Source organism: Athene cunicularia (genome assembly GCF_003259725.1).
Source record: "Athene cunicularia isolate RWA chromosome 3 unlocalized genomic scaffold, athCun1 chr3_part1, whole genome shotgun sequence".
In the NCBI taxonomy this organism is placed as follows: Eukaryota; Metazoa; Chordata; class Aves; order Strigiformes; family Strigidae; genus Athene; species Athene cunicularia.
The window spans coordinates 40,811,931-40,827,172 of NW_020799097.1; the positions used below are offsets into that span (position 1 = coordinate 40,811,931).

Sequence of the window (15,242 nt, forward strand, 5' to 3'; positions counted from 1 at the left end):
TGCTTACACAGAGTAAAGCAACTGTTAAAAAGCAAAAAATGCAGAACTAGCTGTCATTACAACAAGGTGTAATTAGTTAATAGTTAGCAACACAAAAGTCAAACACAGAAAGCAGCATGGCAACAAGGAAGGGAAAACCAAATGTAATTATCCAAAACAAAGAACAAACTGAATTATTTCAGATCACCTGTATATTTGGAATAAATTCTTGATTGCCTGAACTTATAAAACTTCTTCTCTTTAGGGTTGGGTACAAACTATTTTGTAAACAAGATTAATAGTTGGGTACTTCTGTTTCTTTAAACCACCTCCTTTTAAAGGAAATCTCATCTGTCTCTGAAAAAAGCTTACTCTTACTACATTTGACAATCATTCCTGCTTTCCATTCTTTTGTCCTATTAGTGAAAATTTCTTCTTTTGCAAACGGGGTATCACTACCAACCTCTTCATTTCTGAATTATATTCAAGTTACATACTCTGGAATAAAAGCTAGTCATACATCTTTTATTTTACTACTTATGTAGTTTAAGATAAATAGTTCCCGTTTAGAGAAAGTCTTAATACCTAAAGGTAGAACACTGCAGCATATCCGCCTCAAACTTATTAAGTAATGGTGCATTATGTGATTTACACTTAATCTGGTGATAGATGGAACAAGAGGATTAAATAATTCTTGACCTGATTTACTCTTAACAACATCCCAATTCTCACCCAGCCATAGGTTCACAGCATATTATTTCTGCCATGCAGTTTAAAAAACAAAAGCAAAACCAATACAGTGCTGGTTTAGCTCTTTTTGAAAAAAATTAGTCAGATGGGTTTGACCTCATTTCTAGTAATTCACTACTGCCTGAAGTGGTTTCTTTAAAAAAATTAACTAGTATGTTCAATATATTACTTCTGTTTCAATAAAAAGAAGCTCTACACTCATAACAAAAAGAAGTCTTAAAATATTCTGAAATAATAATTATTATTCAGAGCAATGTACTTAAGGAAGACAAACCAGGAAAATTAAAACCTCACACAAAGGAGGGCCAGATTATCTCTACTAATATCAAAAACTTACACTGACTTTCAAGTGTCACTGACCAAAGTGAGTCCTGACATATTTTAAAATTAAATCAGCATGTTATTCTTATCAGGTAAGTATACAGCTGCCTTCTGTTAGGAAACCTTTAGATATATTCAGGGTGAGATGTGCTACACAATCATCCAGTCAAAGACTGACAATACAAAAGACAAATTTTGGAATAAGGCTTTAAAATAATATATACGAATATAAACATAAAAAGTGTTTAGGGCAAGATAAATATTATTTCACAAGTAACTTCAGCATTTAGTAAAACAAGATCCTGAAGTAATCATAATACAATGAAGAACAAAAATGAAACAGTCATGGTGCACAAGAAAGCCAGAATATGATGCATATTTCTTTATTAATCACAGCTACTTGATCACTCTAATTTCCAGATTGGTAGGAAAATACTAGAACAGCTAAATAACCCTGGACTAACCAAAGTAATTTTGTATGATTATTTAAATCTGTGGTTATATACCATAACAAAAAAAGTTTCACATATTTTAATCTATACAAACTTCTTAACAAATAGTATCTTTGATGAAGAAAAGAGACAAGAAAGTGTTTGCCACGTATACACATTTTTATTAATTCACTCTTCTGGGAAGGATAAAGATTGCTTTCACCATAAAATTATGTATGTATACTTACACATAAATTCCAATTCACTCAAGGATTAAAGTTTAGACACAACATTTTAGAGCTACCTGAAGCAAACCTGGCAAAACACCTGTACCTTTTAAAAATTTTTTTTACAGAAGATATCTATGCTTTGTTAGTCTGATGAATAAAATCTGATCCGATGAAAAAAATCTAACTATGCTTTTCTTAATCTGTCAAAGTGTATTTTAAAACTTATTTGGGAACATGCTGAACTTTAAACCTATCTCAACTTCAAAAATGTTATAGAAATAACCTTGAAGGAAATGTTATTTTAGAAATATTTATGCTAGCAGAATTGGAATAACATTATCTGAGATGCAAAGGAAAAAGTTGTACATTTCAAATAGGACTGATGTTTAGAAGTCTTATGATGATTTTTTAAAAAGGTAAAGTCTAATTCAACAAAAGTAATCTCGTCTGCAACCTTAGAAGTACCCAATTAGTATACTCAACCTTGTTGAGTGTACAACTGTGAATTAAGCCATTTTCCCCTGCAATTAATAAAGACTATATGAAAATTTAAAGTATTTTCATATGGCTACCGGTATTAACCTTTTGTAACACTATGCATGTTTTATATCTTCCTTCCAGTTCCTTAGTCTATCCCCCAAATGTCCTTTCATTTTACCTGTGATGGAAGCTATTCTTGCTTCTATTTCAGACATGTCAGCACTCATCCTTTTGGCTTCTCCTGAAACAAGAGCTGACTGTGGTCGTGCGCGAACATCTGACAAGCTCTCCACACTGCTCCCACGAGATGGGGGTAAACTCAAACGGCCAGGATCACCCTGTTTCAACAGTCACATTTTTAAAAAAAAAATTCTGCAGAAGCCTCCATGATATGCACAGTATGTAGGTTAAAATGTATTTCTGTAATGTGCATTTTAAAAGTGACAAGATTTAAAATTTATAATTCAATAAACAGTAATAATTTAACTATTATTGGCATACAAGAACCAAATTATCTGCAACTTGCAGAAGAATCTCACTTTATGCAGATCAAAATTGAGTAGAATTAGGCCAATATTGTCACAAGAAAATCTTTGTATATTTTCATCCTACTTGAAATAAAATGTAGTATTTTCAAAATTTACATAAATGCTTAATCCTTTCACGTTATACTAATATTTTAATTCTAAGTTAAGGCTGCGATTTTCAAATATAGTATTTTTTACTCTAGTAAATTCCTTTAAATAAAATGAACTTATTTTTTATTTCATTAGAGATCTTATTTAGAGCTTTCCAGTTTACCTTTTTGGAATCATTTGATATTTTTCCATCCCCTGTCACGTTCTTTTCCTGTAACTAACTGGCTCCAATTTTGTACTATTTTTGAAAGAAGACACTAATGTTTTGTAGCAGTTACAGCACTTTTTTCCACCTTTGTCCTTTTCATTATTATGGTTCAATATTGTACATGTTGGCTTACCGGCTGCTTGGCTGTATTCTTCATTTGCTGTGCCAATTTTGACTCTAAACGTTTAATAGTGTCATTGGTAGAAGGTCCTTGGAAGTCACCTGGTTCCATGTTAGCATCGCTCTTGTTACTTGTGTTTGTAGAAGTGATGTCCATGAATGAACCTAGAAATCATTAAGGAGGAAAAAAAATTTGAGTTTCTCCATTAAAAATACTGAAGTGCATCTCTTCACTTGAGCATTCTCAGAAGCCTAACTGCTTTAAAGCAACACTTTTGAAAACTTTTAATGAAAGGCAAGCTGCATGATTGCAACAGATCCGTTAATGTAAAAAATAAAAGGAATGAAAAAGATGGAAATAAATGACTAAGTACTATGATTCCATTCTGAAGTCAGTCTTTAGCTTGCTCTGAAATTGTTGGGGTAGATGTTACGTTAACAACACAACCAGCAACCTTATTCACAATTAATGACATAATCCATCATTAATCATAGAGGAGCACAGATATCTGAAAAATAACAGACAATATATATTTATTCACAGTTTGAAGTGGTAAATCTTATTTTAAAATCATGTGCTGTGGGGTGGAGAACAGCTAGTAAAGTCAGTACAACGCTACAGCTGAAAGATTTTGTAATATACACGTCACTAAGTTGCAAAGTAGCTAAGGAAACTTTATCCAAAGTAACATCAATTTGTTTGGAGATAGAAAATAAACCAACCAAGCAGTGGAAGGTGAAGATACCTAAGATTAATAACAACTGAAGTAGGAAAACTGTATTCTAAAATAATGAAAAGACCGTATAATCTTTATTTTCTACGATTAAAAATATCTCTCTGAGGGCAAGACTACCTGAAAGCCTGGCCCACATTTTGTTCCATTCACTTTTCTAGTGATCTCCTTGCACTTAAATTACTGCTTACTGAATCTTAATGTAAAACAACTGCAAGTTTAAATTGTGGTGATCGTAACTGAAAGCAGGTGCAACTTTCAAGAATAGTCAAAAATTTCAAAATGCCAACTCCTCAACATTACATCTGAGTGAAAGATGAGTGAACTGCTAGCAACTTTGATGGGGAAGAAAGGAGGAGACCTTAAACCTGGACATTTGAAGACAGCTTTCATTATATACTTGTTCTCCCTTAAAGGTAGACTTCAGCAAAACCATTTGGCAGAGAACACTAAATATGATATAGCATGAGGTCTTAATAAAAAAATACATTCCTGCCAATGCTTAAGATTTTGGAAAGGTTACCCTTCCCAGTTTGAGTTCAAAATCAATATGAGAATGTGCTTTATAACCCATCAGTATAATTTCATGTTACTGTTCTTTTCTCTTATTTATATAAGTGTACCTGTACTAGTTGCAGAGTTGCTTTGGCCTTCATCTGAATACTGGCAAGGATACTGCAGAGGTTCATCAGCTCCTGGAAAGTACTGTGAAAAAAAAAAGCAATGATTTGCTAAAAAGCAATTAACTGTTTAAAAATTATTTAAATAGTACCTCATACAGTAATTTATAAATATAAATTATATATTATGTTTCTAATAATTGATGAGAAATAAATGCAACTGGTTTTAGTAATACATTAAAACAAATCTATGACTATTTTTATTAATTTCCCCAAATTGGTTATGAGTTAGTATACCACTCCCATAAGCAGAGGAATTTTTTCCCTTCTCTACTGTAATAATTTGATAATTTTTATCAAAAAGAGAGAGAAGGAGAAAACATGCAAGTCCACCTTTACAGGGTGATAAAAGGCATACCTTTTATAATTTAATTTCCCAACTTATTAGGTTAAGAAATGATTAAGATACTAAATTAAATTTTTATACCCGCATTAAGTGTGTCATTATTTTAACAATTTCCTCCATGGATGGTCGTTGTGAGGGATCCTTGGACCAACAACGGGTCATTAAACTCTCAATTGGTTTAGGTAAGTTTTTGATCAGTGGTGGCCGAGTACCTATAATTGAAATTAGAAAACCCCTTTAATTTCTTAAACAGACTGTAAGATGAATGAGTGACTGATCTCTCTCTGATATTTTGCTAAATAAAACCAGGAAAATGTATAGTTAATTGTAGACTGAAAGAACTGGCCTGTACTTAATCTTCTCTTTCACAAACAAAAAAATCGACAAAAGAAGTTCCTTTGCACTATGTACAAGTTACAGTTACATACAAACAAGTAGAATGAAAATTAAACTTTTCCTTGAGTAGTGGTTTGAATACTGACTGACCAAATACAACATATTACAATGGCTAACAAGTATGTTACCACTTTCTGAAGAATAAAGCTCTAGACCAGACTAGGAAGCAAGTAGTAACAGTCTTTGGTTCCTAGTGCTGTACTTACAAGAAAAAAACCCCAAAAGAAAGGAAAAAAACATTTTTGAGGGCTGATTTTGTTCTTAAGAACTTTCTGAAAAAATTAAGCACTGGAAGTACCAATTTCATGTGACTTTTTCATGGCCTATATGCATTTTTATTTGCGTATTTTACTTTAACTGTTATAAAACTATTCAGCTGTTTTTTTGATTCAAGGTTCTACTCTTTCTACTATTTCAACAAGCATAATTAATGGACATCCAGTTGTGTTTAATACATGAGATACAGCGACATTTTCATTGAAAGCAGTAAGTATTTAAAAATGTATTAACTATAAGAAGTAATACATGAACTAAGAGTGCCACAATGGTTTCAAGTGAGATATGTACCTGGACAATTCCTTTCTAAGTAGGAAAAGGGGGGGGAGGGGAAGAGAAAAAAATTTAAAAAAGGAGACTTTTTAAAGCAAAAGTAAAGACAGATAGGGATTTGCCTTCCCCTAAAGAATACTCTCACACCTTTCTGATTTATGACTACATTTACACTTACTTTTACAGTTAATGCTTTTATGCAAGGTACTCATCAGTCCTAATCTCAATGACTTGTGTCGTTGAAAGACTGAAATAGAGAATTTCTTTATTCAGAAATGCCATTTGCAAACATCTATCTTTGTGCGTTATTATGACTATAATGCTCACCCATCCCATGGATGCTCACTTCTCGTCTTCACTGAACAGGATGTCTGTGCTCACCTTAAGCTTCTATTGTTTAGTACTGAAGCATGATGCTCAGGCAGAGTACTGGCCTTCATTGCTTGTTTGTTAATTACACCTTCCAAAAAAGTTTGTGCTTTCTTTGATGTTGTCTTTTGCAAATGGCAGAAACTCTTTGCAGACATTCAATGAACTACTTCACTATCATTACCTTACTCTTCTTAAAACTCTGCTTTGCAATGATACCTAAAGACACACTGTTAAAAAAGTTACACCACTATCATGAAGATACTACAGTCTATTATTCTAACCAATGTTGTACCACTGCTTTCTTTTGTCAGTGTGAATCCAACCATTGTCTCCAGTTTATAGTCCAAGCTCCTGAGAATCTGTTCTGTATAGTACCTAGCATGTCCTGCTCCCTGACTGCAGGTACCTACACACAAAGGTAAAACAATTCAAATAGCAGAACAAAAAAACCCACCAGATAAAAAAAAAAAAAAAAAAAATTTTAATTACTAATGGTCTTGCAGGAGTTTAATGGTTTCCAGCATTTCTAAAGACAGGTCAAGTTACTAAAACTCATGTATTTACTGTAGAGGCCCAATTAAAAAAACGACAACTTGACTAATAAAATTGTAATTCATCCAGACAAAGGGGTTGTGGGATTTTTTGTAGCACATGATCCAGATGATTTTAAAAACAGAATGTCATCACAAAAAGAACATGGCTCTTTTCCCTTGTTTGTTCATGTGGTAGGTACATGTAAGCAGGGAATGCAAGCACTGGAACAGCCAAATAACACAAACTGCACACTAACACAAAAGTGGCAGTCTTAACTATTAGTCTTTATGACAAAAATGCATATTTAATAAAGTATAAACCAGAAAAACTAGTAACTTAAAGCTGCATAGTTAAGAGTGTTTAGCAAATTTACAGGTCAAATGCAGAACTTAAAAAGCAATATTTTCAACTCACCATTGTGAACTGCCCACATTATGCGGAAAGCTGGACCACCAATCTCATCAAAAGGTTTCCTACGGGTAATTACCTCCCAGAGAATAATACCCCAACTGAAAACATCACATTTTTCACTGTAATTGCTACCTGGAAGAAAGCCATCAATATAATTTGTCTCTTTTCTATAGAACACAGGAAAAAGAAGTACAGTTTGAGCTGGTAAATAGCTCTATATGCTTCCTTTCACTTAACATTTGTTTTGCTGAGAAAAAAAGTTTTCTAAAGCTGGCTGATTCATGCTAACTTAAGTCTGCAATCATTTGGCAGTAGGAATGTTAAGAATGCCTCTCTCTGGAAATAAATCCTGTTCACTTGGGAGTCATCCTGAAATGATAAAATGCATCAGTTTTCTTATGCAATATAAATCACAATTTATTAAGTTTCAAAGACCTCTTGCATTCAGGTTTTAACTGACTACACTTCCTATAAACATTCTTCTTCAACTCACTTCTTCCACGTTAGTCACAATACTTTACTGCAGAAATCAGGAGGTCTAAGGCCCAGCTAGAAATTACTCTGGTTTCAGCAATCAAGGATAACAAGAAATGTTTCTATGTCAACAGCAAAAGAAAGACCAGGGAGATCCTCCATCCCCTGCTAGACACAGGAGGAAATATGATAACGAGTGATGAGGAAAAGGCCGAGGTGCTTAATGCCTTCTTTTCCTCAGTCTTTAATAACAAGACGAGTTGTACTGAGAGAATCCAGTCTCCTCAGCCAGAAGACAGAGACTGGGAGAATGACCCCCCTGCAATCCAGGAGGATACAGTCAGTGACCTGCTGCATCGCACAGACACACACAAGTCTATGGGACTGGATGGGATACACCCGAGGGTGCTGAAGGAGCTGGATGGGGTGCTTGCCAAGCTGCTTTCCATCATTTACCAGCAGTCCTGGCTGACCGGGGAGGTCCCAACAGATTGGAAATTGGCCAATGTGACGCCCATATATAAGAAGGGTCGGAAGGATGATCCGGGAAATTACAGGCCTGTCAGCTTCTTTGGTGCCCAGGAAACTGTTGGAGCAGCTCATCCTGAGTACCATCACACAACACATGTGGGACAACCAGGTGATCAGGCCCAGTCAGCATGGGTTTATGAAAGTCAGGTCCTGCCTGACAAACCTGATCTCCTACAACAGGGTGAGGATGAGGGAAAGGCTGTGGACGTTGTCTGTCTTGACTTCAGTAAGGCCTTTGACACTGTTTGTCACAGCATTCTACTGGCGCAACTGGATGCTCGAGGCTTGGATGGGCATACGTTTCACTGGGTGAAAAACTGGCTGGATGGCTGGACCCAAAGAGTTGTGGTGAACGGAGTTAAATCCAGTTGGCGGTCGGTCATGAGTGGTGTCCCCCAGGGCTCGGTTTTGGGGCCACTCCTGTTTAACATCTTTACTGATGATCTAGATGAGTGGATCGAGTGCACCCTCAGTCAGTTTGCAGATGACCCCAAGTTGGGTGGGAGTGTTGATCTGCTCGAGGGTAGGGAGGCTCTGCAGAGAGACCTGGACAGGCTGGAGCCATGGGCTGAGCCCAACTGGAGGAGTTTCAATAAAGCCAAATGCCGGGGGCTGCCCTTGGGCCACAACAACCCCCAGCAGCGCTACAGGCTTGGGGAGGAGTGGCTGGAGAGCTGCCAGTCAGAGAGGGACCTGGGGGTGCTGATTGACAGCCGGCTGAACAGAAGCCAGCAGTGTGCCCAGGGGCCCAAGAAGGCCAATGGCATCCTGGCTTGTGTCAGCAATAGAGTGGCCAGCAGGGACAGGGGAGGGATCTTTACCCCTGTCCTCGGCACTGGTGAGGCCGCCCCTCGATTCCTGTGTTCAGTTTTGGGCCCCTCACTACAAAAAAGGACATTGAATGACTCGAGCGTGTCCAGAGAAGGGCAACGGAGCTGGTGCAGGGTCTGGAGCACAGGTCGTACGAGGAGCGGCTGAGGGAACTGGGGGTGTTTAGTCTGGAGAAGAGGAGGCTGAGTGGAGACCTCATCGCCCTCTACAGTTCCCTGAAAGGAGGTTGCAGAGAGCTGGGGATGAGTCTCTTTAACCAAGTAATAAGTGATAGGACAAGAGGTAATCACCTCAAGTTGCACCAGGGAAAGTTTAGACTAGATATTAGGAAGCATTTCTTTCCAGAACAGGTTGTTAGGCATTGGAACGGGCTACCCAGGGAGGTGTTGGAGTCCCCATCCCTGCAGGTGTTTAAGACTCAGGTTGACATAGCACTGAGGGATATGGTGTAATTGAATATGGTCAGTATAGGTTAATGGTTGGACAAGATGATCTCAAGGTCTTTTCCAACATACAGGATTCTGTGAATTATACCTATCTCATTATCAAGTATCATCAGTGTTCCCCAGCCACACTCTGGGAAAAGAAATACTTTGTTTTCCTACATAGCTACCTGTTAATAACAAGTTCCTCAGTATGTAGTAAAGGGGAAGTACATCAAATCTTTAGATTACACAAAAAGCAGACAAAGATGAAGTTAAAAGAAAGTGAGCAGTTGAAAATGAAGGCAATTATGCTCAATTTAGAGACACTAACAGGGAAATTCTAAAGATAAAAGGTGATCAGAATAGGGAGTGAAAGTAATGACAGTGTATTTAAATGTCAGAAGAGTTTGAAATTACTTAAGGATCTCAAAACCAGCAGAGTCCTGGGGAAATAGCTCTCTGGCTGTGTTTTATTTACTTATAAAATAAGAAGCAGGAGCTGTCTAAAGGTACTCCCTTGTGGAAGTCTCAGCAATGACACGAAGATTCCACATCTTCATGTAATTAACTGTTTATTACTAACATGTTAGAGTCAGTTCAGTGCTGTTCTTCAAAACTGTGCTTAATTATTTGGCAATATACAATCATACAGATTTTTAACTAAACGTTAGACTTCTGCCAAGACTCTTTCAGCTGTTACCTCAAACTTTAATACACTGACTGCAATAAGGAGTACACAATGCTCTTATTTTTTATACCAAATTCATTCACAGTTGCACCCCTAGAAAGAACACATAATACTGACACTGTAAATTCTTGTTACCTTCAAAAACTTCAGGTGCCATCCAAGCAGCACTTCCCTTATTGTTGGTCATGTGTGTTTGAATATCACAGGCTGTACCAAAATCGCAGATTTTTAGAACTGTCCCCCCAGCTACTAAGAGCAAACTGTCAAAGAAAAAAAAAAAAAAGTAGTATGAAGGAGTCTGGTAATAAACCACTGATTTTTTTTAATCCCAACAGTCATTCAAATATAGTTGAATACCTAAGGCTTTGCTTCCCTGTGCTTTATTTTTATAATTTGAGAAATAAGTATGGTCACTTGTGCATAATCTGAAGATTGTAATTTATTAATATTCCTACATGCTAGATTTTAAATAAGTATCTTTAGCCATAGTAAAACACTAAAACAAAATTAGTCTTTCAGATGTCAAAGGTTGAAAACCAGCAAGTACTGTAACAATTTTATCAGAAGAATGATCAACTCCCATTAATGTCAGTCAATGTAGCTACTTATTTAAATGAAAGCACTCAAAGCGTGGCTTCACATTAGTTTTATCTGGTAATAACTGCAGGCTACCACCAAAAGGGGATAATCCTCCCGATCTCCCACAATCTCTGTTTCCACCTAATCTGCAAAGCCAGATCTGAAGCTGTAAAATGAGTCAGATGAACAAACTGACTGGGCAGAAAACTATTCATTTTTGTTTCAGTGGAAGGTGATGGGAGATTTGGCAGGGGCAGTGGAACAGGCAGGAGGGGACAGAAGAGGATGGCCATGTGGGGTAAGAGCTCTAATACATCAGATTAAACATGATGTTAAAATCAAGCAATCAAACAATCCCCTTACCTGATGGTCTCTTATTGAACACCACAACTCATTGTAAAATTCGGGCATTTTAAATGCCTATGATTAGAATCCCTATCAAAATCCTCTTCCATGATGCAGGAGAGGAGCAGGATGTGTTTTCCAGTTTAACAGAAAGTAACTGAGTACAGTTCATTGCATATACTATGCACCATTATTCTGTAACTGAAGCTTCAAATGCACAGCTTTCATTTACAATATAGTACATTCAATAAATTCAGTATCAATGAAAGGTACTTCTTTCAAATGCAATGAAATTATTACAAATTATCTTAAATTCCAACTGTAAGAAAATGTGGAATATGAGCCATAAACCTACTTTGGTGGTTTCAGGTCTCTGTGAATTAAAGCCTTTGGTTTCATACTGTGGAGATATGCCACTCCTTGGGAACACTGTAAACACCAGCTCATGGCATGTGCAGCAGTATAATGAGGCAGAGGTTCAGCACCATGCAGCACTGCAAAACAAAGGCACAAACTAAAAAGAACTTTATTGCATATTACAACAGATACAATGGAGTTAACAACATACCAATCAGAAAGCTCTATGGAATCTAATTAATTATCAATGCCCCATTACTGCAACTGAAATAACCTTTTGCAGACTGTTAAAATAATGGAAATGTCAAAATATTTTCCATTTTTTAGTATGTTTTTCATAATTTTTGATGTTAATATGAAAGGTACTGCTTTCGCTGGTAAAGTCTATGTTAAACAAATGCTCAGGGAATTTACAAGTTAAAGAAGAATCTTTCCAGATGTTCCACTAGAAAACCTTAAGTGACTTCTATAAAATATAACAAAGTGATATCAACAAACAAACCAGTGGACTGAAAAGTGGTTTTTAAAAGCACACTCTTTTCTCCTTAAAATATTTTTAAGAATTTCAAAGAACCACAAAATGTCTGAGGTTGGAAGGGACCTCTGGAGGTCCATCGAGCAGGGTCAAGCAGGCCACCTACAGCTGGTTGCCCAGGACTATGTCCAGGTGGCTTCCAAGTATCTCCAAGTATGGAGACATATGTATGAAATGACTATGTTTCAGATCACGTTTGCTCTAACACTAGCACTTCAGCTCCAGGAAGACACTATGTTGAAATGATACTCACCATTGTATAGAGAACCTCCTTCAGCATACTCCATAACAAGACACACCTTTGGGGGGGGTGGAGGGGACAAAAATTAGGGATATTTTAAATGTAGGGGTGGAAAACAGATTTTCTAAACTGAAAGGAAAGTTCTTTGAGAGGAACTACAAAGTCTCCATACCTAAGCTAATGGAAAATTTATCTATGAAGTAAAGAGTCAGTTTGAATGGTACATATTTACATATAAGAAACAGAAATCAGTTTTGTATCTGGTTCCCACTGTAAGTTAGGAAAGAAGAAAATGACCTCCCTCCCCCCTAGTCTTGAAAAGCAAATGCTATCTTCAAACTGCAACTCATTCACCTTTACTTTTTTTTTTAATGGCTTACAAAAAAATATTAAATACCATGTCAAAAGAATTTCACTAATACTAAGAAAAAAATGGATGCAGCATTATTTTAACCAGTTAAATAGTCCATACAAGAATTAGCTAAGGATCCATCTGTCCCGTCACAGTACTTGCTTTTCTGCTTTGAGAATCTGTGGGACTGTTTGCAGCTGTGGCAAAAAGAAAGCAAATCCTCAAAATTGCATATATGAGAATAGGAACTGATTTACAAGCTGTGAATCATGTGTCACTAATGTATTTTCTTTTTGTATTGCTGATTTGCAATTAATAAGACTGTAAATATGAATGATGCTATGTGTGTAATACACCAGAAGCCATTCTGACACACTGAAGTTTAATCCGTGTTTAGAAATAGCTTTGTTTTTTTCTGAAAAGAAAAAAATCCAAAACCCTGAAAATATCAACCAATCTATGTATCTGTATGTTTTCTTATTATAGCTAAACCATACAAACTATATATAAAATACACTTTTTGTGAATTGATGTTTGCATATGTTAAGCTAGTCGCCTTTTGTCATACTGACAAAGGTGTAACTTACTGGATTTAGACAGGCTCCATATAACTTGACAATATTGGGATGGTTTACTCGTGACAGTTGTCGAAGCTGCAATATAAACCACACTTCATTTCAAACCATGGGATAAAAAGGCTACTCCTTTATTTTTCACATCTATAAATCATACACCACAACAGCAATTACAGTTTTGTAAGTCTGCATAACCCTAGATGGTGATTTTAGGAATTACATGACTGATGTCCCTGTTTGCATTTTAATTTATGTAATTAGGTTTGTATCTAACTGAAACTGTATTTTAAAAAGAAATTTTGAAGAAATTTAAATTTAAAAGAAAGTATTTTTTTCATGGTGTAGTAAAATCATTCAAGTCATAAGCACTGTACAGTTATGACCTTTATAGGTTTGGTGCTCTTCCTGGAACCTCCAAATTCGGGAATCTTGATTGTCTGACTACATAAACAATCTGATTCATATTGGCTTTATTCACAATAGAAGATTACTGCTCTAAAAAAAAGCCCAAACCCACAACCCTATAAGCAGCCAGTTTAATAATAATGTGACATAGTTCCAAGAACCTAATTCATAGAACCAAGAACTGCCTGTACTGACAATCAGACTATTTCACACTGAGTTTTTCTTTACCAGTAGGTAAGAGGGAAGGAAAAAGGAATTTTCTTCCCTTTACACAGACTTCTGAGGCATCTTATGCTGTTCATTGTCTAGAGAGCTAGTATTTTTTCTGTACACTTCAGAAGTTCTAAAAAACCTGGAGTATTATAACTGATGCACTGTGTAGGGTTTCCTGAATCCCAGTAATTACTGAAGTATTTGTGGGATTATCTTCTCAGATCTCTTTCGACCACAAAAATGCTAAGCGACTGATCAAATCTACTCAGTATTAAATTACACTCAGATTAATAACATTAAAAACTTTCCATGGCAATGAACAACATACAAATATTTACTCAGAGAGGCCTATTACAAATGTTTCCCTTAACCCTTCAGCTCATTACATTTTTGGATCCAAAATTAAGATTTGTTTTTAACATATACTGTATATCTTGATCATCCTAGATTCTTACTGATTAAATACTAAGCAGCATATGACAATATATTTCATTACACAGCTAACTTTTGATTCTTGAAAATGTTATGTATCTTGGAAAGTTTATCATTATATCTGAACTACTCAAGATCTTCCTGAAGTAGACACTGAATGGAAAGAGTGATTGTCCTTAAATGAGTTACATGTATTAATAAATTCATATGTAAGAAAAAATAACAAAATTATTAGAACTGCTGAAAGTACTAAAAACCAGTTTAAAGTATGGACCTGACTGTTTGAAGAACCTATGCTGTAGCCCCTGCAAGTGTTAATCAGCTTCAAGATTTTGGCAAGTATTTCAGCTGCACCCTGACTCCACACTGGGACAGGATCTAGGAACTGGTGTGCCAATTGTGTGCCCTCCTCTCTCCTCTGCCTTGCCTTCCAGCTTTTATGGGAAGCAGACTAAAGGAGCTGCAATGTGCTCTGACAGGTGTCCTGTTCTGTACAACAGGGGGCCCAGGCCTGTACTAGGTACCATGGCTGCATTTACCCTGCAATACAGACATAGCTTCGTATGCTAAATGCACCCATGAATTTAAGAAAACAAGTTCTACCAAACCCTGTATTTTCCAGCAAACTTACTGCACCTCTACAATGAAGGCTTTTCTTTCAGATTCACTTTCTATTTGTTTGATGGCTACATCTTTAGCTCGCCATTTTGCCTTGCAGACCACACCAAAGGCTCCTCTTCCAACAACCTGGAACAAAACATGGAACACTTAGTTAAAACTTGGTTTCATTTGCTGCACGGAACTTCAAACTGAAAGAAAATTTAACTTAGAAGACTGAAGACATACAGAATTGAGTTTTGCAGCAGCAATTTACTATTATGCTGTCAAAGCATAAATGCTGCTTAGCTAAGCTTCCTCCAGAGATCATCTACGGAAGAATTGGAAACACACATACAAAACATTTTATTATTAACATGCAGGGACAGTATTTCAGAAAAATATGATCTTAATTATTTCAAACAAGATTTGCTCACAAAGCAGAGGAATGATGGCAAATTTTTTTTTCCAGATTTGACCAGT

The 15,242-nt window shown here is 36.3% G+C and overlaps 1 protein-coding gene across 5 annotated transcripts in view; it reads right to left on the bottom strand.

The window, feature by feature from the left end:
- MAP3K7 (mitogen-activated protein kinase kinase kinase 7) overlaps nt 1–14,911 on the bottom strand; it is a 35,743-nt gene extending 20,832 nt beyond the window's left edge. For 3 of the 5 annotated variants that reach the window (XM_026844819.1, XM_026844818.1, XM_026844815.1), the window contains exons 1-10: nt 14,799–14,905; nt 13,125–13,190; nt 12,198–12,243; nt 11,408–11,546; nt 10,264–10,388; nt 7,183–7,311; nt 4,999–5,129; nt 4,515–4,596; nt 3,171–3,322; nt 2,370–2,529 (exon numbers count right to left, since the gene is read on the bottom strand). In XM_026844819.1, the coding sequence (XP_026700620.1) occupies nt 2,370–2,529; nt 3,171–3,322; nt 4,515–4,596; nt 4,999–5,129; nt 7,183–7,311; nt 10,264–10,388; nt 11,408–11,546; nt 12,198–12,231 (952 nt within the window). In that variant the 5' untranslated portion in view covers nt 12,232–12,243; nt 13,125–13,190; nt 14,799–14,905. Of the gene's footprint in view, nt 1–2,369; nt 2,530–3,170; nt 3,323–4,514; nt 4,597–4,998; nt 5,130–7,182; nt 7,312–10,263; nt 10,389–11,407; nt 11,567–12,197; nt 12,244–13,124; nt 13,191–14,793 lie in introns of all 5 variants that reach the window. The other 2 variants (XM_026844817.1, XM_026844814.1) reach the window with 2 other exon arrangements.
- Between the last annotated feature and the right edge of the window lie 331 nt (nt 14,912–15,242).